Source organism: Nanorana parkeri, unplaced genomic scaffold, assembly GCF_000935625.1.
Source record: "Nanorana parkeri isolate BGI_ZX_2015 unplaced genomic scaffold, ASM93562v1 scaffold962, whole genome shotgun sequence".
NCBI lineage: Eukaryota > Metazoa > Chordata > Amphibia > Anura > Dicroglossidae > Nanorana > Nanorana parkeri.
This window is the reverse complement of record NW_017307230.1, coordinates 401,035-427,619: the sequence shown is the minus strand read 5'-3', so window position 1 is coordinate 427,619 and position 26,585 is coordinate 401,035. Positions and strand designations below refer to the sequence as shown.

At 44.8% G+C, this 26,585-nt stretch overlaps 1 protein-coding gene across 1 annotated transcript in view; it reads right to left on the bottom strand.

Moving 5' to 3' along the window:
* USP24 (ubiquitin specific peptidase 24) overlaps positions 1-26,585 on the bottom strand; it is a 74,084-nt gene that overhangs the window by 16,220 nt on the left and 31,279 nt on the right. The window contains exons 26-52 of the mRNA XM_018566601.1: positions 25,055-25,153; positions 23,626-23,796; positions 23,455-23,540; positions 23,249-23,342; positions 23,006-23,167; positions 22,687-22,784; positions 21,009-21,104; positions 20,162-20,390; positions 18,450-18,612; positions 18,034-18,189; positions 15,523-15,593; positions 15,272-15,432; positions 13,977-14,038; positions 13,615-13,806; positions 13,386-13,503; positions 11,357-11,501; positions 10,783-10,902; positions 8,463-8,588; positions 6,979-7,077; positions 5,719-5,801; positions 4,456-4,597; positions 4,096-4,215; positions 2,572-2,789; positions 1,882-2,006; positions 541-682; positions 194-341; positions 1-80 (exon numbers count right to left, since the gene is read on the bottom strand). The exon at positions 1-80 is cut by the window's left edge and continues 5 nt beyond it. Of these exons, the coding sequence (XP_018422103.1) occupies positions 1-80; positions 194-341; positions 541-682; positions 1,882-2,006; positions 2,572-2,789; positions 4,096-4,215; positions 4,456-4,597; positions 5,719-5,801; positions 6,979-7,077; positions 8,463-8,588; positions 10,783-10,902; positions 11,357-11,501; positions 13,386-13,503; positions 13,615-13,806; positions 13,977-14,038; positions 15,272-15,432; positions 15,523-15,593; positions 18,034-18,189; positions 18,450-18,612; positions 20,162-20,390; positions 21,009-21,104; positions 22,687-22,784; positions 23,006-23,167; positions 23,249-23,342; positions 23,455-23,540; positions 23,626-23,796; positions 25,055-25,153 (3,506 nt within the window). The remainder of the gene's footprint in view (positions 81-193; positions 342-540; positions 683-1,881; positions 2,007-2,571; positions 2,790-4,095; positions 4,216-4,455; positions 4,598-5,718; positions 5,802-6,978; positions 7,078-8,462; positions 8,589-10,782; positions 10,903-11,356; positions 11,502-13,385; positions 13,504-13,614; positions 13,807-13,976; positions 14,039-15,271; positions 15,433-15,522; positions 15,594-18,033; positions 18,190-18,449; positions 18,613-20,161; positions 20,391-21,008; positions 21,105-22,686; positions 22,785-23,005; positions 23,168-23,248; positions 23,343-23,454; positions 23,541-23,625; positions 23,797-25,054; positions 25,154-26,585) is intronic.

Here is a 26,585-nt window from a genome sequence, read left to right as displayed (position 1 = left end):
AAGGAGAGTACAAAGCTGAAATAGTCACTGTTGTAGACATCCCTGTTCATCATGAACTTCAAGTTCTCATCTCTGACCATCTGTAAAACAAGCGGAGTCACTTTGTGCTGGGAGCAAAGACAACATGGAGGTGAGCCAATGAAGAAACACATCAGCATTCGGTAGCATGGTCATGTCACCTGCTGCTGCATACCTGATATATCCTGAGAGGCATCTTCTCAACAAACAGGCCTTTCTTCTCTCCCTTCCGCACCAGCTTGGTTAGAATAGAGAGGCGGTCATTGGGTCGGTGAGGGCGAGGGGAGGACTGTGGCGAGATGTCCGGAGAGGACGGAGCGGATCTACAAGGTACAATGCATTCTGTCCATCAATATATGCAGTACTGGCTTTACATAGGTTAACGAGGCTTATAACATCATCACCCCAACCGTTCCCCCCACCAATGCGCTTTCACCGATATCAAGCATCTTAAAATGGTTAGCCACAAAATGATCACAAACCCCGACACTACAAATAGCACAACAACAGCACAGTACGTACAGGGATAGATCCTCGGCCTCCTGGCGCACTACGCTCACTCTGCTTTTCTTTGGTAAGACGGGAGAGTTCTGGTCGGAGACTCGTTGATAGAACAGCATGTAGGCATTCCAGTATCGCCGTCGCACATCAGGGTACGGGTTGGCTGTGCAGGAGAAGAACTAGATTAAACATATGTGCCTGAGAATCCTTAATAAAATAAGCCATATCCAGGCAAAATGCAAACAAGAGCAGGGCTCACATTAAGAATAAGGTATTACCTACACTGTATAGTCAGACGTGAATGCAGAGAAATGTAAAACATTTTAAATTCTTGTGTAAAGAGCCTGCACCCACCCATTCTATCTTGTGATGGCATAAAGAATGCTGAAATGAAAAGTCCTCCCATGCTGACTAAATTCTTAATATGCTGGCCATGTGATGCCTGCAATCTGTCTTCTCTCTAGCCATAGTAGCCTACACGTCTGATGCCTCATGAGACTTCACAGGCAATAAGAGCTAAACAATATGTGTAACGTAAGCTTTGGCTATGCAGGTTATATAAATATGGCAGCACCAGAATCTAATTTATACAAATATTGCATGCATTATATGGACCAGAGAGTGATTCTAAGCAGCAGAAGGCCCGGAAAACCAATACTACCGTGTTTCCCCGAAAATAAGACACGGTCTTATATTTTTTTTTGCCCCACAAAAACACTAGGTCTTATTTTCAGGGGATGTCTTTTTTTTAAATGTGCAACAAAATGTACAACAATCCAAAGTTATCTGGTATCACTGCGCCTGTCACAGTACCGGACAGCAGTGCAGACAGACAGTGCGGTAGAGTATGGTACCATTTACCGGTACACATTACAGTACCATTACCGTAAGCAGTGCCTTCGGGGGACAGCAGTTGGTGAAGTATGGTACTGGAGTGCTCCCTGTCACTGCGCCGGCCGGAGGGAGTCCCCCGTTATCCCCTGATACAGTATGTCCCTGCAGGCTGATACCATCTCTCCTGCAAGTTCCCCCTCACATGCTACCACCAAACTAGGTCTTATTTTCGGGGTAGGTCTTATATTACAGGAACCTTGAGAAATAGTGCTAGGTCTTATTTTCGTGGAAACACGGTAGCTCATCGATCCACTCCTTAGAGACTGCCTATTCAGAGGTGTCTGCAGCCACATGCAGCAAATCATACAACCATATGACCAATGCATGCTTACGGTGGGAGCCACAGACGGCACCTCCCTATAATTCATGCAGGATATGGAGTCCTTCACAGGCTCTACAGTGCTGCTGCGTTCCAAAAATAGACAGACGATATTACATTGTATTTGTAGGTCTCTATACTCCACTTACATTGATCATAAACCTTCGGCCTGTACTCTCCACCAAAGCATTCATACTCAATAGTCTCGTCATTAAGATCAAACTCCTCCACCACAGTGTCATTGAACTTGAACCATTTGGTTTTCCCACAGCTCCTGCCATGAAGAACACAACGAAATGATTACACTTCTGAGAAAAATCATAAAACTTAAATCTGGACTCGAATGCAGATCCGTATTCAAATACACCATTAAAGTGTGTTATTGTAAATGCAAGTACTGTAGTGTAAGCAATTGAATTTGATTTAGTATCAGCCTCTTCCAACCCCTGTACAGCAGAGAACACTTTGGGAGAGGGAGAAGCAGCACAAGGAGCCAATCAGTAGTACTGCAGTACTATGTACAGTACCATGTGCCTGCTGACAGAAGGAAGCAGTAATAGGACAAAGAAATGAACTCCTTGGGCATACGACTACTACCATTCTACTATTATAAGAAGGCCTGATTGAAAGGCTCAAGACCCAACATCATAATGCAATTAGATTTCTATTTATAGTGTAACATATGTAAATTTTTGTACTGTCAGAGTTTTGAAGAGATAGGGTGGAAAATGGTGGAAGCCTGTAGGAAAGGCTGCATAAAGTGGCTTTATACAAACACCAAGTATGCCAATGACTATGTGGGCGGCACAGACGACATGCAAAGTCAGATGCTGAATTACCGTCGGTCTTTGATGAAGGAATAATAATGTCCGGCATGAGCCTGACCGCTGTGTACAATGACGCCAACTAGCTCGTAGTTTTCCGTTGGCGCCACTTTTTTCCGTGGAGAACTTCCCCCGGGATCCGTGGATCTTCCATTTTCACCCGCCTCAGAGGAAGAGTCTTGCCGTGCCATGCCGGCGACTGTATATGGCTCCATGTTCAACATCCAAGGGAACTACAGAAAGAGTACAGGTCGGACACAAGACCAATTATAATAATAACTCCATTCTGCATGAATTAAGACAAACTTCATATTCAATAGACGCAAATGTCTAATACACAAATCAGTAGTTCCCATAGCCATGGAAAATCTACACGCCTGGCTTTATCTATCATGGAAACTACTTATTCATGTAAATAGCGCTGACATATCTCATAGTGCTATACATATCACTAGTTGCTGCCAGTACTTGCTTGATGGAAACTGACAACACCCAACATTCCCTTCAGTCATACAAACACTCCCTCTGGGGCTAATTTAGGCAAATGCCAGTTAACAGAGGAAACCCTTTGAAAACAGAATCTAGACCCCAAGGCAGCAAAAGAAGTAGCGTTATCACTATACAACCCCGAATGTTATGCCTATATCCTCGTCTTTGATTAATCGAGTTCCCAATTCTGAGCAGAGTTTGCTTGCATAAGGTGGCAGCAAATCAGCATTTATAATAACTGCATCGCTCTTAGGAGAAAAGGAGGTTGATGATACTAAAAGAGTAGAATGTTTACTTGGCCCAGTGAGGCTGTGGTCACTTAGAATACTTCAAGCAAAACAAATGACAAACGCACTCAACAATTTGTCACCAGTATAACTGGTGACAAATTGTTGAGTGCGTTTGTCATTTGTTTTGCTTGACCAATTTGGTGCAGCGACGCATGGGGGTTCTCAGCTGCCATTGGGATGTGCGGGATCCCTTGTGTGTTTCTGTGCCTTTAAGGAGGCTGGGCGTCCTCCTGACAGGCCTGCACCCAATTTGATATCTTCTGCCCCATGTGCTCCAAGATGGAGACTCTCATAGTTTAGAGTTAGGACCGCACTATAAGAGGTGCCTTGGCGCGGCAGTGCGGCTTTCACATCCTCTGCAGAAGACGTGTATCCAAACCTCTGTCATTATCCTTAGTGGTGAGACAAGTTGTTTTACATGCTGGTTTGTGAGTGTGCCACGATGCCTTTCTACTGTTTTAGAATACTTCATGACATCAACCAAAAAATAAGACGGGAGAAAAGGGTTCCTCCTTGAAGGGGCCAGAACAAAGTAACCCGCAGGGAGGTAGAAGACAGAGCAAGGAAGCAGCAGGTGGCTGACAGCAAGTAAGCATGACTGTTGCAAAAGATGAATAGTAACCCCCCCCCCACCCCCATGAATTCTGGGAGAAAATAGAAATTTTGAATAAATTCAATGACTGATGTGAACAGGTCTTCCCTAGGCCAAGCGAACATCCCCTTTCTTCAGTAATCAAACTACAACCATAGCTTGTCTTACCTTGATCTGCTCATCATATTTAATGGATCGCCCACTTTCCCAGTCAAATCCAAATCTCATTAAATGAATAACGAGGACGCTGGGTAGGGATTTGATGCAGGTTCTCTTCACGGTTGTTCTCTAAAGAAGACAATGAGAAGAAACTAAATTACCATCAAGCTCCTGGGCATTCCGCACGGTAGTTTGTATATTGGCCCTTCACAAAAGGCCATAATGGCTTTACTCTGCCACAGCTGGACTCAGATTTATAGAAGCCAGCACGTGATTCAGCTCACCAGCATCCATGCAAAAGAATCAGTTTTGGGATGAGCTGGTCCAACCTTGACTGAAATATAAAACACAGATGATGAATCTGCTCACCTTTTCCTTGCACTTCTCGCAGTAGTATGCATTGCTGCCCTCCAGCACCTCGCCACGCACAAACTGATCGAGAGAGATTTCCAGGCTCTGGCAGGATGTCACCCCTAAATTCAAAGCCATAAAAGCCTCTTCACGCTCGTACCTGGAACATACCAAGAATTTAACATAGCACATAGACACATGAAACAGAATCTTACACAGGCGCCATCTGCAAGGCGTTCCAATGTTCTCCCTGCATATTTCTGCCTAGGAATGCCAACAGTCCTCCAGACTGACAACCACCCATCAAGAGATTTTGATATCTGCATAAGAGCCAGCGCACTTGCTTGCATCAATGTATGTGCATGTATTAGACCAGGGGTGCCCACCATTTTTGTGTTAAGATCTACTTTTCAAATGAAGAGCTACATTAGATCTACCGACGAAAAAAAAACCTCCCTCGCTCTCCTTGTTCATTCTCCTAGCTGTCTTTCCTTGCTCTCTCTCTCCTGGCTGTCTCTCTTCGCTCTCTCTCTCTCCTGGCTGTCTCTCCTCGCTCTCCTGGCCCACCTTGCTGTATTTTGCAACAGGCTGTGTAAACTAATATTCTTTGATGTAATACATAGCACTTCAACCACCAGTATCCACCAGAAAGGTGTCAGGGAGCTCGGCTCAGCAGATTCGGGGTAATAGGTAATCATGTGTGCACAGCTAAATATACCAAAAGGGAATAAAGGGGCCGCCATTCCCCCCCTTCCTGATCTACCGGCATCAGCTTTGAGAGCTACTGCTAGATCACAATCTAACTAATTGACACCCCTGTATTAGACTATCAGCAGTCAGGAATCAATGCAAATGGCTCTATTTACTCTTAGCTGCATATTATGTTGGCCTTAATAAATCCTGAAAATACACAGAAGTAGGAGTACCTCTCTGTCCAAACTCAGTCAATGTCCTAATCAACTGAAGACAAGATCTGTCCATTAACCTTACAGAATACACCATATTCTGAAGTGCCTGAGCTTTTTTTTTTTCTTCAGAGCATTCTGAAAACCTGGTCACATGACTGAAGGGTCATGTGACCAGGCTGCCTGTGTTTTTTTTTTAACACACATCATTTTAATAGTACTCTTCTGGCTTTGGAGTCTCAGACAAAAGAGCACCAAGCAAATGAAAATGCTGCTGCTTTGTAAATGGACACTTAAGAATGATTTCACAAGGTTTTGGTTGTACCTAATGTGCATATCATAGATATCTTTATAACTTGGTACATTCAGCACTGACCTGTGCGGGCAGTCCTTGCAGATCTTCTGATCTGAGTAGATGCCTTGAAATGTATTCTTAAACAGCTGATCACGTCCCATTTTCTGCAAGTCAAGGAAGAAACAACTGGTAAAAGGAACAAGATTACATCACTGTTCTAAACGAGACATTTATCGGGTCTAAAATGCAACATTTTTGTTCAACAGATAATTGTACTTTAAAGTAAAATGCATTTATCCTTTTTGTCCCCTTCCACAGATGCATACTTACTGTGAGCCAATGGACATGGTTCAGCTGCCTGTTAACATCCAGTGCAACAAGTCACCGTCCTAACCGAGCCTGCTCATTACTGCCCCACAGACTTCTTCTATGGGACAGTCTTTGTCCTCAGGACACTGCCCCATAGAAGTCTAAGGAGCACTAATGGCCAAGAGAGTGTAGACTTATCTGCCAGACGTACACAGAGCAACTCCGTTGCTGTCAGATGGAGGCAAGCATGTATCTGTAAAGGGGAAGAAGGGAAAAGGGATACATGGACTTTGTTTTAGGGCCTGTTCACACCATCCAGTGTGTTCATCGCACAGTCCCGTGGGATGAACACACTAAATTGCATAAACAAAGGCTCCCTGCAATCTGGGGTGGGAGTGACAGTGCCATTCATTTCAAATGGCACTGCAGACATGCTTCCTGCCCGCAGTGCGATCGGCCGCACCGGAATGTGCGGTACCGCAATGCCACGCATTGCAGTGCGATCACAAAAAATAGTGCACGAGACATGCAATGAACACACTGGATGATGTGAACGGGCCCTTACAGTGCAACTATCCTTTTTGGCACTGTTTGGATGCTAGGTTTGGAGGATGGGCATCGAAGAAATAGGGACAACTGGCCAATAGTGGTGAAGGGAAAAGCAAGAAGAATGGGTAGCACTGTGACGAGGGAAGCCGAGAGAGACCAGAGAAATTAACAGATTTCACGTCAACGGGCCTGGAATGGGAAAATACAGGAAAAGCAGGACTTGTCCTTTCTTCTAGTATCCCACCTCAACCTAACCACTGAACCATCACATTCTCAAACAATTCATCCCCACACAGCTACCTCCTCATGTATCACTTCCCCCTCCTCTTTCAGATTGTAAGGTCTCAGGGGCAGGGCCCTCCTTACCATCCTGTCTTGAATTGTATTGTAATTGTAAAGTCTTCCTTACATTGTAAAGCGCTGCGCAAACTGTTGGCGCCATATAAATACTATGTAATAATAATAGTATCGTTGGCACATCACCTTCAAATACTCGTCCAACTGGTCAATGAGGCTGGTGAAGAACTCGTAGGCGTCCTGTTGCTCACGCACATACAGCTCTTTGTTCCACATCTTGAAGATCTAAATATGGTGGATGAAATCTGGGTTACACGCGATCCACTCATCACACCCTGTACCATACCACCCTGAGTCAGACTTCCACATTTATAGTTTTGGTCTCATGTTTTGAAGCTCTCTCCCAACTGATGGGAAATCTACATAAATATTTATATTGTACCTCAGGTTTTTGAGTTTTTATCAGCAGGATGCCAATGACGAACCTAAGAAATGTTTTGCCACGCCATCACAAACACTGCTATTTTCAGGAGGTATTCCTACTCTCTCCTGGGGATGGGCCTATAATGTCCATTGTACACAACCAATATGGAAACCCCTGCTGTATTTCTCCTCTAACATTCACATGCAATGCAAACTAGTAAGGCTGTGCACCGCTCTTCTGCAGAGCCTCAAAAAACTTTATTGGAAGAGGACACTCCAATTAAAGTGACATTAAACCCTCAGATTTTTTTAACATAAAACAATACTGTAATGTGCGCCTTACTGTAATCCATGGTAGTTTCCCTTCTCTTTGCTGCTCTTCCTTTTAAATCTGTATCTCTTATCATGCTGGGCAGAACTTCTGTTTTGCCGCAGACTGCCTTGTCTGCTGCAAAGGCTACATGGTGTCTGTGTGTACGTTTGCAACCTGAGCCAGCACTACAGGAAGAGGCAGTCAGCTGCAAAGGGAAGTTTTCCCCAAGCATGAGAAGACATGAGGATTTAAAAGGAAGAGCAGCAAAGAGAAGGGAAACAACCATGGATTACAGTAAGGCGCACATTACAGTATTGTTTTATGTTAAAATCTGAGGGTTTAATGTCACTTTAAGCTCCAGGTGGGGGAAAACGCATCAGTGGAAACCAGCAGGCGGAGTGTCCAATAAAGCTATATGAGGAACTAAGGAAGAGAAAGGTTACCGATTTGTACTGCACATGTATAAGGGAGAAGACAGAGCCAGGAGAGGGACTGCCTCCCGTGGCTGAAGTGGGATGCAGGAGCAATGACACAGGATGTCTTTTTCCTAACTGCCTAAAGCTTCATAGCGAAGTCATCTCCTTCCCATGATAAACTTTAGCTATTTCAGCATTTCCACTACTTGCTTTCCCTGATGGAGAGAGAAATGTAATGCAGGAGGGATGTTTAAAAGTGGAACTGCAAGGTGAAAGTCAGTAGTCAGGGCAGATTTATCTTTGGAAAGCTTTTGAAGCAATCTTTGTTTTACACCAAGGGTAGAGCTCCGCTATAAATCTTTAAAATCAATGGTAAGGCAGCGCTTGCAACATTCCATTCACTTCTTGTATTGTACCTTGCCTGATGTGCTCAGATGAAATGTATCTTATGAGAATCAATATTTACATCCCATCTTCCAGTGCAAACCTTCCCTCAGTAATGTACGCTGATAACACACCTTCCAGAAGTTCTCAGGCACGTAGTACTGTAGCTTGCTCTCCATCAGATGGCTAAATAGAGACTGGACTTGATAGAAGACACTCTCATCTGGATTATCCGTTTCATCTTCCATACACAGCAACGCCTGAACAACACAAAAAAAAATCCTTGAGTTCAAAATAGAGACTAATGATCTGAAAATATAATTAAAAGAACAAGCAGGGACATAGATAGTATGCTGGATTTAAACTCATTATTGCTAAACACCAATAAGCCAGTGTATAGTGCAGGGGGTATAGCTAAAAGTGGGGGAGCAAAGAGTCTAATATCCTATAGGCAGGAAATACAGCCCAGAGGTCATTCTAACCCCCCAGTAAACGATAAGAACACAAAACTATAAGAAAAAACAAAAAAACAAAGAACAAGGTCAGATAAAAGACACAATGGTTGGTTCAGATCTCTATTATTGGATATGAAAACACATAACTCGTCATGGTCAATAATTTGTACAGTAGGTGACCTTTAATGGTGAATGTTGGGGGTGGGCAGCAACCAACCACTTGCACTAAAACCCGTCTGCTGGCTCATTTCTTTACAGCTGCCAACAGCCAATTGACAAAGCTTGGAAAGCATATAAACTCCCTGCGTATAAATCCAAATCACGCATGCATCAGTACATGCTTTACCAAAAAAAAAAAATGGTTGCCATTCAACAAGACAGTTTTCCTAGATTCCATATGGGATCTCTGGGGCACACATTACCCGCCTGCAAACCATAGACTGCTCTTCATTGAATGCCTGACACCCAGTCTCTCAAAACCTGATCATCTGCTTTTCCCCTTTCCTTTCTTCCTCTCATACTACTCCCCTCTCTATTAATCACCCCCTCCCCCTCTATCTAGTCCATGTGTACAGCCAATAATAAATCGATTGTTCATACAGCTCTCCTGAGTTCCCATCTTCTAGTGCTATTCCTAAAAACCTAAGGATGCAGTTAATCCCCCATATGGATCTCCACCCTTGGCCCATGTTTTTCCCATTGCACTTTGTTACGCTGAGTGGCCAGATTATTATGACCACCCCATCAGTACTTCGTTGGGCCGCCTCGTGACTCTGCCACTCGGTGTATGTAATAATCCGGCCACTCGGTGTATGTATGCCTTATCTGAATCATCACTTGACCGATGTTGTATTCCCAAGCAATATATGTTGTGCATATGTATTTGTACCTCTGTCAACAACACCAATGAAACCTATTGTAAATAAATGTTGGTAGGCAGAAGTTGAAAGATTTGCCTGTTTTCCAGTATTATTCACTCTTTGAAATTTACAAATGTGATTGAAAGGATTGCTCCCTCTTCAATATAGACAATTTGACAATCCCAGAGGTTCTCCATCTACCTGGCAATTGCCCCATCTGTCAACTGATAAAATGCAGATAGTATAACAGCCCCTTCCTTATGTTTTCAAACAGAGAACCAGGAATGGGATTATCTGGGTGCTGATGTGGAGGATACCTACAAAATTTACAGCAAACATTTCCAGGATTCCCCTCCAATAGCAACATTTACATATCTCTCGAATAAAACTGTGTGAGGGCGACGATGTCGCCCTGATGAAGGGACCCTGCATGGCCCTGAAATGTTGGCTTCTTGACGCATGTGACATCAATAAAAGTGCTATCCTTTTTGCTCATTACAAGCGAGTGCTGGTGACTACTATGTTTACTTGGATTGTTACACGGTGCCATCCGTGTCTTCATTTTCGAGCACCAATGGATATTTTGCTATATGGTGTGCAGGTGATTCTCTATTGCTATTTGGGGATACAACTGAAACATCCACAAAGAGTGTAACCTCCCAGCAACAACTATGTGCCCTACTAATCCAGGGGGAGGACAAAGACACAATTCTTCTGAAGAGAAAGGAAGCCGCCACACCCTGGGCTTGGAGCCCAGAGACGGTGTTTTTTTTTAGGCGTGGAATCTTGGATTATTTTTTATATCCTGCATTATACAGGCGTGCGGCAGTCTTTTAATGTTGCTCTCCACAAGGATGACCAGGAAAAAGGTCACCTTCATAATGCTAACATCCGAGAGCGGCCTTCAAGGTCACCAACAGTGCAGGGTTTTCAGTTCACTTTACAAAGTCACGGATTAAATAATCAATGTTATCCTCATACAGGTTTATTTATAAAGCTGTGACCTTCCTTAGCAACAGCAAAAACAGCCTTGAGCAATATATTTAAGCACTGCTGTTCATTAGTATAGGTGCAATAATTCAGTCTGTTGAATAAAACACAGACCCCTTCCCAACATGAATAGTAAATGATTACCGGACCTCAGGGAGACCAGGCTGCATGTATAGCTGCTGAAAGACGGCATTCATGTAACAGGTTGCTCCTCCGTTCTTCAGTCCGACAAAACCGGAATTAGATCGGCTGTCTACAGGCGGCAGATACTGCAACATTAAGAAATTACAGTGTTACAAGCGTTTAATTAACTTCTGGGATAAAATGTCCATTAAAAGGTTAAATACTGTCACTTTACCTATTCGGGCCAAAGACAATGCCTGCATACAGCCCACCGACCCACCCAATCAGTTATACATACCGAGCCACATGCCCAGGCTGCCTACAACAGTGCCAGTGAGGGCAGAGATGACTCTCACTCCATGTGACGGTGCTCGGACCCGAGCGGCCAATCATCAGGCCCAAACACTGGTATGTGAGAGAACTCTTGAGATCATCCTCTTGTCTAAGCTCCAACATCATTTGACACCGGTGTTCAGGGGGAGATGCTAACAGCATTTTGCTCGGCAAGTATAAAAGCTAGGAGTGAAGGGCTGTCTCCTAACACTGTCGCTTTGCCCTGATTTGGAGAAAATTACCGCGTCACTAACATTCGACACTTACATCAAACTCCTTGGTGAGCGCAGAATCCAGCTGATGGTGCATTGACACGAGTTCCTTAGTAATAAGCTGCAGATTAGCCACTGAGCTCTCCGCCAGCATCACCAGAACCTCGTATGCTGCCAGTCGGCTGTTTACAGAACTGCACCTAGGACGGAGGAAGAAAATGAAGGGATAGCTAGACGGCAAATATTTTAAAGGTGTACATTTAAATAACAGCATCTTGGTGAAAAAAAACAAAAAAACTAGAACGTTTCTTCTGATCCGTCTGGTCCGTTCAAAAGAATTTGTCATTTCATCATTTTGCAGAATCTTCCTCTAAACTAATGGCTGGCAGCTGTGCATCCAACCACCAGGAAATCCTCAGATACTGGAGGAGAGCAGTCCGCTTGTAGCTCTGTTGTATGATTATCCCTGTCAGCCCTTTGTACAGGCATAGCCCCCCCCCATCATCTCTGCAAGAGGCCTTGGGGATGAGCAAATGTAAAGGATGCCGTGAATGCTTTCATTGAAATAACTTTTCCTGCCTTCAGACACCTTTATCGACCCTCAGGCAGCAAATCAGACCTGTCAGAACAGTTAAGGATCTCAGAACACTCAGGAAATAACAGCAGATAGGAAAATGTTGCTGATGTGCAGCTGCCAACTTGCTTGGTTTGCATGGCCATAGCCATTAGTGCACTTATTATAAGGGAGTGTGAGTTAAAGAATAATACAGCTGTGCAGTATGTTATCTTAAATAGGGCACAAATGGGTATTCTACTCTTATTTTTAAAGTGCCACATAAGTCAGCTGCACTGTACAGTGAAAACACAGATAAATGGGCATTACTAGAGATGCACTGATACCGGTTTCTCGAGTACCGATATTTATCTTTCAGTACTCGCCGACAGAGTACCGATATCGGTGCTTCCACTGGCATGGAGCCTGCTTCCCGGGCTATCAGGAAGCCGGGCGGGGGGTAATGATATGCCACTCGGCTTCCTCTTTGCCCAGGAAGCCAGGTCCAGGTTGTTTGGCCGGCTTGATTGCGATTGGCCGGGAAACCGGCTCCCCAGCCAATCAGCATCCCGGCCAATCAGGAAGCCGGGTCAAAACTCTGTCCAGCTTTCTGATCGCACGGGAAGCCGACTCCATGTTCCCCTACGGCACTGCCGGTCAGAGGAAATCTTCCTCTGACCGGAAGTTCCGGCACTGGGGAAAGTATGGGAGCTTTTGGGCGAGTATGAGTACTCAGCCAAATACTAGGTATCGATACTAGTATCAGTGCATCCCTAGTCATTACAATTATAAATTTAAATACAGTCTATTTCTTGAAACAAGCAGGAAAGAGTGACCTGTTTACATATACTAAGAGAGGATATGATTATTATTAGGTCCAATAATTGGGCAGTATTGCTGAATGGCTTCCTGGCTGCTTCTGTCCACTATGGGTTTTGTGCCCACTTCAAGGGTTCAACTCCTCGCTCCACTGGCAGATTACACAAAGGCAAACCACACTACTGCAAAATGCATGAGAAGAGGAGTGGAGTCCATCATGGAATACTAGGTCTGATTATTTTTGCTTTATTGAATGCTGACACACAGGGCAGTGCTGTCTTGACCTTATGTATCCATTTTATTTAAACTCTTATGTCTCCATGAGAGTGACATGTTGTAAGAGATCTGTCCCATCCTCACCTTACAGGTGCCCTGCCATGAGTCCAGCCATCTTATGTGCTTTCATCTATAAGAAAAGCCCCTAAAAATTCAGCATCCGAGATAATTCCAGCCTTGCTTCTTTTCATGTCTCGCCGTATAAAGGACAGTAACAGAAGGTGTAAAGTGCTCTGGTGGTGTAATGAACCAGCAACCGGACGGACGCACGGACACACACACACGTTCTACAGAGGAAAGAGCTTTCAAGGAGGATTTCACTGCTAACATCTTGGTCAGAGGACTACTGAAACAAGCGCTAGCTGTTTTGCAGGGCTGGACAGACACAGAACATACTGGAAGAAGTGAGTGACCCGACTGATTTCTGTCATCTTACTTTGGGTGGAAGTCTTGCTGACTCACTGCACCGCTGCCAGCTGGAGAATGACTGTTCAAGATGATCCTGGAGGCTCGGAACAGGAAGTCATCCAGGAGCTGTTTAATCAGAGAGGGTCCTGTACAATGAGAACACAGTAACATGGACAGACATGATTCAGAAAGGGGTATGTTATATCTGAGGATTAACAGGGTTAACAGACAAGTGAAGGAAGGGATTGTGCACTCACCGAGCATTTCCTTCTCAGTACCGCACAGCGAGAGCAACGTCTTTATAAGTCGGAGGTGACCCGCTAGCCACACATTGTCCGCCTCGCTGGTCTCGCACTCCGCTGTGCGGTTCGGCTCAAAATTATCCAACCACATGATCTCGTCTTCCAGCATGGTTGCAGGGCTAATGCTCTGCTGCTCCATTTCTGTTGCTGCGTGGGTGGAATACAGGAAAAACACATTAAGGTGGAAACCCTGCCATATGTATGAAAAGGTTTTGGAGCGCTGGGTCACCAGGTATTTGTTTTAAGATGATTTACTTTCACAGTCTTCTAATAAAATGACAAACGCGCCTTCATGCATTATCAAACTTTGCACTTACTAGTCAAGTCATCCAGCAGCTGACATCTCAGATCAAAATATTCTGTACACTGGGCTAGCAATCTGAAATACACAATACGGTATACAAGATACAGTGCAATAACGCTGTGAATGATGAAATACGTTATGAAAGAAAAGGTTTGTGTAGAGGAAAGAGGACCTATCGGCAGCTCTTGGGGTACTAAGCTTACCAAAAAGCCTGGCGTGTCTGGAATTGTTACTCTACAAACTAGATCATTACGGTATTTAAAGTAATCTGATAGAGATAGCCTATACTGTTTATGTAAAACGTATCTATCCTTCGGAGGCTTCGAAAGTTTGGGTCATTAAAGATGCAAGCTTTCAGGGTGGCCGAGATCCCTTCTTCAGGAATACTACAACTCTGCTTAATTGTACAAAGCCTAAATAAGGGATCTAAGGCATCCTGAAAGCTTGCCTCTTTAACAGCTCAAGTTGCCAGCAAATGGTAATAAATGGCAAGTTTTCTGCATTGATTGATGACTAATAATGTACAAATACTCCACAACTGCTTTGGTAGTTCTGAATTGCAGCTACGGCCTTCTGTCAGCGCTGTAATGAAAAACTATAGTGCAAAGTCCGAGTAACTCCAACTCTGTAAACAAGGCTGGCGCCGACACCCTGAAAAAAACTCTGCCTATGCCTAAAGACATCCATGCTGCAAGGTTTTCCCCGCAAGTCACTTTTGTTACCCGGATTACCAATGTCTACACAATGCTTTAACTGGCACTTAAAAGGAGAACTATGAGGTGAGTGATTTCCACTCATCCTCACAGTTTGAGCCGACCTGTGACATTGAAACTGTAACAGGTCAGCTCAGTAGATCAGGAAGTGAGCGAACACGTACCGTCGCTCGCTCCCTTCCTGATCATCTCCCTGCAGAGAGCAGTGACCGTCACTCACGGCTCCCGGCAGGGATTGCCCCCTCCACGCTCCTCCAGTGCTGACTGGAACGGACGGGGGAGGGGCGGGTACAGCTGGCTCTGCCTCTAGATAGGCAGAGCCAGCTGTCACTCACGCAGCTGGGTGGACCTCGACAGCATTGTCGGGATTTGTCCCAGCTGCGGCGCTCTCAGTACAGCTCTTCACAAACTGTTCGTAACCCTTGCCCATGCCCTGTCACAAACATCCTTGCACAGATCCTGGATTTGGGGTGGGGATGGTAGCAAATGTAAAATGGGAGCTGCAACTATATCACAAAATTCTTGCATTGCGTGTTGCAAATCTTCATAAAATAAAAAAATAAGTGAATGTTACAAAGAATACTTCAAATCCTACCTCTGGTTGATGCCTCTCATGATGCTGGTCGGCGACCACAATGGCAGCTGTGCAGACAAGACGACCCCCAGCAGGTAGAGGTTAGGCTTCTGTACATCAGGGTAGGCAGATGTGTCCGTTTGACTCAGTGTATACAGCTGGTCACAGGCAACGCGACGGATCTATAGAAATAGAGACAAACGTCTACTAATTGCTGCATACACAGAGAACTGCTGAGCCAAAAGGGAAATCTCACACTCATGGCAACTTACCTCTGCACTGGGGGAACCCAGGAGAATATCGATTATGAAATCGGTAACAGAAGGCAGGTTATAGAAAGATCCTGCAAAGAAATAAGTCGATTAAACACAAGAAACCTTTTCCTGGTTTAAATTCCTTACTTGCAGATTCTTATAAAACAAAAACACACACTTTAGGCAGAGCAAACGTTTACTCCAACAATTCGGAAGACAAATACAGTAAATGTGAACAGCGGCAGTCTAACGTAATAACATTCAAAGTAAGACTACACTGCTCACAATGCGGGCCAACACTGCAGCACCAAAACTAAAAGCTAATGTCAAAGATTGACCACCGTCACAACTCTGCTCAACCGCTACAGCCCACAAAAGGTAGGGGATGCTCTGACAGGCCAGAGTAAGATCTTAACCCCTTCGTGACTGACGACGTACAGTGTACGTCGCCAGCATCGGGGCTGTTTAAACAGACTCCCGGCGACTTTTGCCGTCGGGAGTCTGTTTAAACTTATAGAGCCGACTGTCGGCTTTACAACAGAAGCGATCCTGGCGACTTACTGGTCGCCAGATCGCTTCTGCGTCCCGAAGAAGGGGCCGCCCCCCCCGTTGGACATCCCCGCCGTGCTTCCCGGGCTCCGTTGCCCCTCCTACGGGCCCGGGACCGGCGATCTTTGTGTCCGCGGGGAGCTGGTCGACGAACTTCCGTTCATCGATCCCCTCCCCGTTCTATGGGACCGGGAGCGGTGCAGATTGCATCACTTCCGGTCCCTGGGCTGTCAGTTCTGGGCTCCTGCAGCCCAGCTATAAGCTATTGAAGTGCGATCTGCACTTCAATAGCTTATTTCCAGTGTAAAGGTGACACTGAGGGTCTTTTGGACCCCCAGCATCACCTTAAAGAGGACCTGTCACCACCATCTGCTATTACATGGGGGGGCCTGCAAGCCCCCCCATGTGATAGCAGTCAAAGTAAAGTAAAAAAAAAAAAAAAAAACAGTTTTTAAAATTAAAATGAAATAAAATAAATCTAATAATAATAAAAAAAATTTAAAAGTACCCCGCCCCCGCGAGCACGCGCGTCGCCACGTAAACACGCGTCGGGTGCGCCTACGCATGAAAACGACGAACGCGCTACACATGTTGGGTATCGCCGCGCACGCCGGAGTGAGAGCAATAATTCTAGGGCCAGTATTTTGGGGTATCTCTAAATTGATGACCTGTGGGGGCTTTTAAAGCGTCTTTTATTGACTTTTTGGGGTACTGCAGTTTTTCGCCGTTTCACGGTCGCACGCAATCTGTAAACTGGGCATGTTGGGTATCGTTTTACTCGTTGTAACCTCATCTTTTATATTTCATTAAAAAAATGGGTAATTTGTTGTGTTTTGGGGCATTTAATTAAATTTGTCACTAAATTTTGGGGTTTAATAAGGAGTTGCGCTAATATTGTGCAACATAAAAATTTTCAACTACCACCATTTTATTCTATAGGGTCTTGGCATTCAGAAAATATATAATGTTGGGGGGTTTTACGTCATTTTCAGGCCTAAAATGTGGAATATAACATGGGTGCAAAAATGGAAAAAAGGGCCTCAGTCATGAAGGGGTTAAAGTGAACCTAAAAAACTAGGAAACTAAAGAGAATTGTTACTGGGAGGATGGAAACAAACTGCTGAAAGTACGAAGTGCAGACACCAAGAGGTGTACATATCTACAAAGCCTCCCAAACCCTCCTGTGACAGCCGAACGCCGGGCGGTTTTAGCAGCGAAAGTGCCAGCGCTTCCAGCTAACGTCTGAGCTCGCCGCAAAGTCTTGCCCCACACATGCCTATTGGCCCATCACTATGTTTAATAGGCAGTAGGGACACTCGGGTGGTAGGAAGGGGGTAGGTAAGCTTTAGTGCTTTAATGAAGTGCCAAAAAACTTGTGTGCAAAAAAAGGGATAAGATGATTTTGGAGGCTGCTGCAGGTATGTGCACCTCTAGGTGCTAGTACTTTATACCTGCATCAGTTTTGCTCCCGTTCTCCCCAGTGACCCCAGAGTCCTTAAGCTAAAACTGAGCCCCTCTCTTCCCAATATAAAGTCCACAAGCTGAGGAACAATAGCCATTAGCTTTTGATTGGGGTCCATTTTCTTAGGGGTTACAATAAAAAGGCTTACTGGTCCACAGCACGGCCAAACTAGCTTTACATTTCTAGCAATAGGAGGTTAAGGGGGCCAATTTAAAATGGAGAGCTGGCCACTGCAGCATTACTCCATACTGTGGCCCGCATTTTACATCTCATTAATACAGTCCTGCATCTCATGAAATTCTGTGTCTAACGCTCACAGGTCACATGACTGCCATACAACTTCCCTGCGGAGAAACCAGCAGGTAAAACAAGCTTTCAAGCAAAGAGGAAGGGGGGAAATCAGTTGTAAGAGTGCTTATGTTGCACGGCCAGAGTGGTCAAGCACTAACTTGACTATAATATAAAATGGGTACAGGTGTTATCAGATGATATTTTATAATGGAGCTACTAGTACATACCCAGCTGTTGGCTGCGCAGCTGTAGACAGGTCACCAGGAGGGACAAGGCTTCTCCAGCAATAATGGCATCTTTGGTGGACACGGACTGCTGCCGGACGCAGATCCAGGCGTGCAACGACGTGGCCTCACCTTCACTTCCAGAACTGCAATTACTTCCTGCAATGAGAACAAGTCATTGCTGATATCTATTACAGTTATATAGCTACAGTCAAGCGGTCGGTTAAGTACACTCTTCCAAAAATTCAATAAGCCTTGGTCAAAGGGAAGGCAAAAAAAGTATGAAGACATAGAAGTACTTGTAAACGTTGCTCATATATCAGCAACGATCAACACACACACACACACACACACACACACACACACACACACACGTGTTATAAGAAAACTTTCATTATGATGGAACAGTGGTGTCACACCTGAGCTACTCAGTCTGCCCCGGAGTCCAGCAGGGAACAAGCTATTGTTGCTTTCTTTAATTGGTTGGTTGCTGCCGACGAGGTCCAGACGACCAGCTGCTGCTGCCCAAGAAAGCCTCATGAAACAGGCCACGGTGCCGGTGAAATCATTGACTTCCATTGTCTGGAAAGAGACAGAAAGATGATCACAGGTACATTAGAGGAAGATTCTACAAAACAGTTAGATTATTATTTCCCAAACTTTGGTCAGTGTACCCTCACCACGACCTTGACATGTCAGGCTACCCCCTGCACTATCAGGGGACCACTTCATAAAACCAAGGAGTCTAGAATACTGGGTTCCCAAAAAAATATGTCACTGTAATATAACCTGCTTTATCTATGCTCCACTGGAGGCTGTTTTTCTATATAACCGTTTGCTCAGAATTATCTTCATCTCATGTTTTAAAGTCTGAACAAGAAGATCTACAGTAAGGCCTGGTTCACACCTGGGCGTTTTGTAGCGCGTTCCTACGCTCTGCAAAACGCTCAAACACCGAAATCCCATTATTTCCTATGGGTATGGTTCACACCTGGGCATATTACAGGCCGTATGAACGCGCTGCAAAACGCCCTACGCCCAAAGCAGTACAGGAGCTTCTTTGGGGCGTATTTGGCGCGCATATCCATTGGGATACAGCCAGGTAGCCCTCGGAAACGCGCGTTTGTCGCACGGTTTTTACAGCGAATCGCGGTAAAAACGCGCGACAAACCCGCATATTCGATACGCCTAGGTGTGAACCCAGCCTTAGTGTTTGAAATAATGGTAAAGCCTTCCTCAACAAACTTCGGCTTGTGACACAAGAGATTATAACAGCCATTCTTAACCAGAGTTCCGTGGAGCCCTAGCGTTCCTCCAGAGGTTCATAAGGGGTCTCCGAGCTGAGACTAATTAACCTCCCATCTAAAAGGCGGCCATACACTGTGCAAATTTCATCCAGTTATTGATGAAATGGACGGAATTCGCACAGTGGATATCGTTGTTGGCATCTTTTGGCCGGCATCTCTCAATCAGCTAATCGATGAGCCGGTCGGAAAATCTTTGTACAAACAGAGGCGGCGGCCAATGAGCTGCTGTCTCCGTTAGGGTGTAATACAATGAAGACAGTGAGAGATTCCACGATCAACGCTCGTAAGCATTGATGGAGGAATCTGTTCTATTTTTTTCAATCAGCATGCAGGTTGAAAGAAAAATAAAATAAAATATTGCATGGCCAGCTTAACGGTTTCTGCAAAGTTTCAGGTCGAGGGGTAGCATTTTTATCACCACTGTGAGGAGGGCATTCTTTCCACTGACCAACAATGTATGGGGCATTTCCCCAATGACCTCCGATTGGCCCAATCTTAGCAGGAGTTCCCAAGACCTGAAAATTATTTCAAGGGTTCCTTTGGGGTAAAAATGGTTGAGAGAGGTTGCCGCATGAGGTAGGCTTCACTGGAAAGTTCAAATGGTGTTTGAGAGACTTTGGAGGCGGACTAAAGGAAAACTACAAGTGCAGAAGTAATTACATTTTTTTTTTTTAATGGGAGGCCATTGTTCTACCTAAAAATCTAACATGTACAGGAATCTGCTACTTATTAAGAGATAATACAAAACATAACATGAGTACTACTACCACCAGGAGGGAACTTTGACCTAGACCATAGAATTAGCCCATGATATTGATCATTACCTGAATGGCAACCCGAGCAGCGGGAATGATCTCCTCCACCCGGATAGATGACCGGTCAGACACGGACAGCTGCCGGTAAGATGACTTCTCAGGAGTGCCGCAGAGAGACATCTGACGGCTAGACTGGCGGCTCACATTTCGGAAAGGACGCGATGATAACCCCTCAATGCCGTCTTTTGCCAAATCGTCATCTAAAGAAGCTGGCATCGTCTGACCGACCAGTAAAAATCTGTGAAGATGGAGATTCATTTCACAATACTGAACCATAACACTGACTACAAGCAATTAATAACGCTTAAAGCAGGGATGACCAAACTCCGGCCCTCCAGCTGTGGTGAAACAACAAATCCCATGAAGCATCTCTCTCCGGGAGTCATGTCTGTGGCTGTGAGAATCTTGCAAAGCTTCATGGGATTTGTAGTTCCACCACAGCTGGAGGGCCGCAGTTTGGCCATCCCTGTCTTAAAGGAACATTGCCATTACAAACAAAAAAAACCACTTAATAGCCATACCTGTAAAAGGAGACTGTAAACACCTCCTGCTGCCCATGTTAACAAACACTAGTTCAGTAGAAATTTGCACAGGCACACAGACATGTCTAGAGGTGTCCATTTTCCCAGACCCTGCAGTTCTTATTGGTTTAAGCCATCTCCATGTCCTCCATAGAGGACACAGTAGTAATTAAGCCGATCTCCATGTCATTAGAGGACACAGTAGTAATGTAGAAATGTATGTATCCCTGGGAACTCCAGAGAGGGATTTCTACTGAACGAGTGGTGTTGAAGTATAGCCAGCCACTTGACATGTTTTATTTTAAAGGACAGGTTCACTATAAAACTATACACACCTGGCCAGCTGCAGACAAATGGAATAGACACCTTGTCTTGTCTCATAGTCCACCTCTGATGGAATGGAGTCCCTCTGCATAACATTAACCACCAGACTGGCAAAGAAATAAAACATAGGCTACTTTTGAAAATGGAGGAATCAAAGCGATGCTGTTTATCTAACAAGTTCAAAGAGAGAACATTCAAAATACTTTCTTATTTTTTCCAGTAGCAGTTCATTATTATCTAAACTGCACCATAATATACTAGGATGCTACAGGTTACCTGGTATGAAAGGTTTCCTTTTATTAGCCTTTCTGATGTTGCAAAACCATAAATTCTGTTTCACAGTAGACACCATAAAATATTTGCTGTGCCCAGCAAGGCAGCTCTAAAGCCATGGTTCTCAACTGGTGGGTCGTGACCCAAAAGTGGGTCGCGACCCCATGTTCAGTGGGTCGCCGTGTGCCTCCCACTTTTCCAGGTGAGAGACTCTTCAGCTCCTCCTGTCAGTTCTCTCGCCAAGCAGCCATTCAAAATCTGCTGCCTGCTGCCGAGTGTCAGCTTGAGGAGGGGTGGGCTGGGGCCATGACCGTGAGGGAGCTCCATCCACACGTACCACTCCCTTGCGTGCCCTGCAGAGGTGCATGCACCGGAGTGATATCACATTCTGGCTCCTGGCACGTCTACAGGGCACTCAAGGGAGCTGTACAAGTATTGCACATATGGATGGAGCTCTGTCACAGCACAGCAGCCCACACTGGACCCCAGCTCTCGTAAGGTATGGAAACTGGGTGGATCTTTGAATGGCATCCTAAACGCACCACCCACCCGCAGTTCGATCGCCCGCACCGGAACGCGCAGTACCGCAATGTTGTGCGTTCCATTGCAGTGCGACTTGGGTCGCCACTTAATGACCAAGGACAAATGTGGGTCCTGAGGTTACACAGGTTGAGAACCACTGCTCTAAAGCATAGCAGGGGTGGAATCCACCAGGTCAACAACAAAAATCATCAGTTATCAGTAGCAGGCAACCTTTGTTGGGCAAAATTTTAGACTAGATGTACACCCTCCTGTGTGCATTAGGATTTGTGTTCGCAATCGTGTACTCATTCGCTGCTATGGTCATGAATAGACCCTACACGGGCAAGAAACATCAATGCAAGACTCAAATGTGAACTTGCAGCAATTGAAATGGCTAACCAATGCGCATATATTGACTAGTGTAAAAATGTGTGCATTAGGATGCATAGGTGGGGTGGAACGGTGGCGTAGTGGTTAGCACTTCTGCCTTTCAGCACTGAGGGTCCCCAGTCAGGACACTATTTGCAAGGAGTTTGCATGTTCTCCCTGTGCTTGTATGGGTTTCCTCTGGGGAATCCAGTTTCCTCCTACACTCCAAAGACATGCCGGGAGGTTAATTGGTTCCGGTCTAAATCAGCCCTGTATGTATGTATCTATGTGAGATAGGGACCTTAGATTGTAAGCTCCTTGAGGGCAGAGACTGATGTGAATGTGTATATGTGAACTATGTAAAGTGCTGGATAAAATTGTCGGCGCTATATAAATACTTTTAATGAATGATTGAATGAATAGGTGTGAATGTGAAGGTTGAGAGAATTGCATTAAAAAGGAGCAAAAACAGCAGAAGAGCAGACAGACATTGGTGCATGTGGGAGGAAAAAACAAAAAGCTGACCTTAAGCCTCCAGCTTTTAAGAAGTTTTCACAGAATGACTTGGCACAGTTTCTTGCCATCTCATCATCTGCAGTTGGCATTAGTTTGGAGCTCAGAACCTGTATGAGAAGCACAAACTCATTAAAGAAAACTGGATAATCCAACACAGAATAGACAGAACATCTTCATAATAAACTCAGTAGACTTTTCTGACTTCTTGCCAAAAAGTGTGAGCATGTGGTAAAACAGACTCTACAATATAGGAGCTGCGACAGACTATTAGAAGGCCTTCAGAAGTACCATGTTTGGGCAGCCAGGATTTGCCTGGTGACCTAATTACCTCCAGGTTGTAGAGCACGCGGAAGGTGGACATGCCGGGAGCAGAGGATCGGAAGAGGCTCTCAAGGATGGAGCTGGCGCTGGGCTGCTGCTGGTGGTGGTGCTGCTGCTTTGAGGACAGGGATGGGGACTTTGAAGATTGAGAGTCTGAAAGCAGCGTCTTCTGAGTGGAATAGAAACATTGATCATTTAAAGAATAGAATGCAGGGGAGGATACAGCATGAGTAGAGGAAAGTTTGCTTACCTTTCTTCCCAGGGAGTCCAGCTGATCGAGCGCTTCCTGCACAGCAGGATCTGTTGGGATCAAGAGCAGAAGTTTCCGAACCCTCACTGTAATTCTACGGGGCAAAACCAAGCTGTACATATTATTCCATATTATGCAGGTCACGTATTGTAAAGCCGAGTGCCAATTCATGGCCGCAGCACAGATTAGGGCAATAGTCTACGTACCTGGGCTCCTCTAGGTTGGCCAACTGATACAGCATATCAAACACATTACATACTAATGCCATCACCACTCCTGGTAGAGACTTTTCCTGCAAATAAAAGCAGAGGCCTATAAGAGGGAAACTTTCACAAAAATACAAACAAAACTCTGCGTATTGGTTGTATTCTCTTCACCTGATCCATGGCGTAGGAGGAGCTGAAGCTGGCAGTGCTGTTACTGGAGCTGGCTGAAGTCTCTGCAGAGCTGCCTGATGGCGTTCCACTGCCCAGGGTCTTTACAGTGAGGGCTTGGTCATCAGAAAATCCCAGCTGATGGAGCAGCTTCTGGTCTTTATTGACTGTCAGCTGGACAAAAACCCAACAAAACAGTTTATCAAGATTAGTTCCATTCTACTCTCCTTTTCCCCTCATGTTAAATGGCCGGCTCCCTCCTGCACGCCTCACTCCACAGGCTTACATCCTGGCTCTCCCCAAGAACAATTTATTGAGATGGCAGATCAAATTATGTGCCCAACTAAAAAAAATAAACTGTCTGATTTGTCAGTAATGCCCAACGGTGGAACTCAAGGCATGTAAGACCCCTTCTTCCCCTTTCTTAAATCCTATACAGACCTATATTTCTTAACTCCCTCCGGACACCCCCGCCGTGCATCCCGGGCTCCGTTGCCCCTCCTACGGGCCCGGCGATCTTGGTGTCCGCGGGGAGCTGGGGAGGAGGTCGACGAACTACCGTTCATCGATCCCCTCCCCGTTCTATGGGACCGATTTAAAATCGATTTAAAAAAAATACAGGTGAAACTCGATTAGAATATCGCGCAAACGTTCATTTATTTCACTAATGCGACTTAAAAGGTGAAACTAATATACGAGAGAGACTCATTACATGTAATTGCTGCAAAAGGGGCCCAAACCAAGTACTGAGTACATATGCATGATTATACTTTTCAGAGGTCCGATATTGTTCTATGTACAATCCTTGTTTTATTGATTGCATGTAATATTCTCATTTTCTGAGATTGTGGATTTGGGGTTTTCATGAGCTGTAAGCCATAATCATCACAATGATGACAAATCACGGCTTGAACTATCTTGCTTTGCATGTAATGAGTCTCTCATATATTAGTTTCACCTTTTAAGTTGCATTAGTGAAATAAATGAACTTTTGCACGATATTCTAATTATTCGAGTTTCACCTGTATATACTTGAGTTCTACATAAGGCGATATCTTTTATTGGCTAACGCAAGGTATTAAAGATGCAAACTTTTAGGAGCCCTCAGATCCCTATACAACTGTATAAAGCCAGAAGAAGGGATCTAAGGGGGTTTCGAAAGCTTGCAACTTTAATAACCTGAATCAATAAAAGGCTTCAATCAAAACTACCAGGAATTCAACAACACTCCCAGAGATGTCGAAATGAGTCCCCAAGGAAATGTATCCAAGGCAATACTTAGCAGCATGGGGAGCAGGAGAGGCACACACTACATTTAAATGTTTCCAACAATGGAATACTTTAGTGGTGACATCAGCTCATGACAACAGCTCAGGATTTCTGCTCCCAACACTTGGAGAGAAGTGTACAAGCATAACTTTTTTTTTCTCACCAAGCTCTCATTGGCAAAGATCTGCAAGCTTTCTACAGGACAGTTGAGATGTCTGGAGATCTTCCATCGGATGCTCCCCACTGTCTCATTGCTGTGGGCCTGCAACAGAAAGACAGGACACAAAAAGGTGACGTGATAAAGAAATTCAGCCATAACCATTTGTAACAGACACAGACTAAAACTAGACTGCAATATCACATTTTAAAATGTATGTATAGTCAATTCATTTTTATTTTTTAACGTTTTGGATAGGGCAAGGATAAAAACCATTATGGTCTGTGAAGGTTCTCATTTATCCAGGTCATGCTATTGCTAATAGTGGTTAGTCACATTCAACTGGACGTGTTCTGTAATGTTGAAGATGTTTTGTAGCTTCTCCGAGCCACTCAGGGATCACGGACCGCCATGGATCCGATCGTCATGGAATGCGTCAAGGCAGATATTGATTGTCCAAGAATGGGATGGGGTTGTGAAAGTTACGGAACCATCATGTCTTAGTTACATAATTCCATTCTTGGTGTCAGGGAGTCTGCATTAGGTGTCAATACTTGAATTCACTTGGCTGAAAGTGTAAATAGTTGACAAATAGTTGGGGGTAAAGATGTTCAAACAGAATTATATGTGGAAGACAGATGTGTCAAAGGCCCGTCCCTCTTCAGGGCCTGTTCACATGATATCAGGTCCGGATCTGCAGACTGATTCAGTGAGTTTTTGCCGCGTTTTTGATGCGTTCCAGTAAAAAGAAATAAAAGTGGAGTGGGGCTGTTAGTATGTTAGCTGCAGTGCAGTGCGTTTTTGATGTGTTTTGGACACGTTTGCGTTTCCTGACCGGACAAAAATGTGACATGCAGTGAGAACTGTAGCCCATAAAACACATAGGGATACATTGGGATGCATTTTGAGTGCAGCAGCGTACGGAGCCGGTCAGCACACAAAACGGACGTCGTGTGAACAGGCCCTCAGGGATGATTGTTCCAGGTTGAAATACTGTAGATGGCCTCTAATTAGCCAGTTGACCTCTCTACGAAATGTGCACCTCACTATCCTTGAAAGAATTACCCTTTTCCCTAAGGTGTAAAAAGACTGCCAAGTCCTGGCTTGTAGAATTTGCTCTCCTGTTTTGGGCCATCAATTTGTGCATAGGTCGTTTTAACTGCCCAATGTACAGGCTTCTGCATTCCTTGCTACATTGCGCTCCATATACCAAGTTACTCTGCTTGTTTGGGTCTTTTGGATGAACAATTTTTTTGTTTGTGTACTGCTGGGCTTGGAAGACCCTTGTTAGAGATACTTGTTCGTTTATTTTTTGCTGCCTGTGTCCTGTTGAGGAGATCTTCCTCGACTTCCCCATCATATACTTCTGTAGTTCAGCAGTGGCAAACTCAGGCAGGACTGACAACACTGCTTGAGATTCCAGCACAGCAGAGGCAGCGTTGTCAGCTCAAACCAGAAGTTAGGAGCTCACTGGATTCCAGCAGATCAAAAAAAAAAAAAAAAAAAAAAAAGGAATTTTTTTGTACTGGCCAATTTT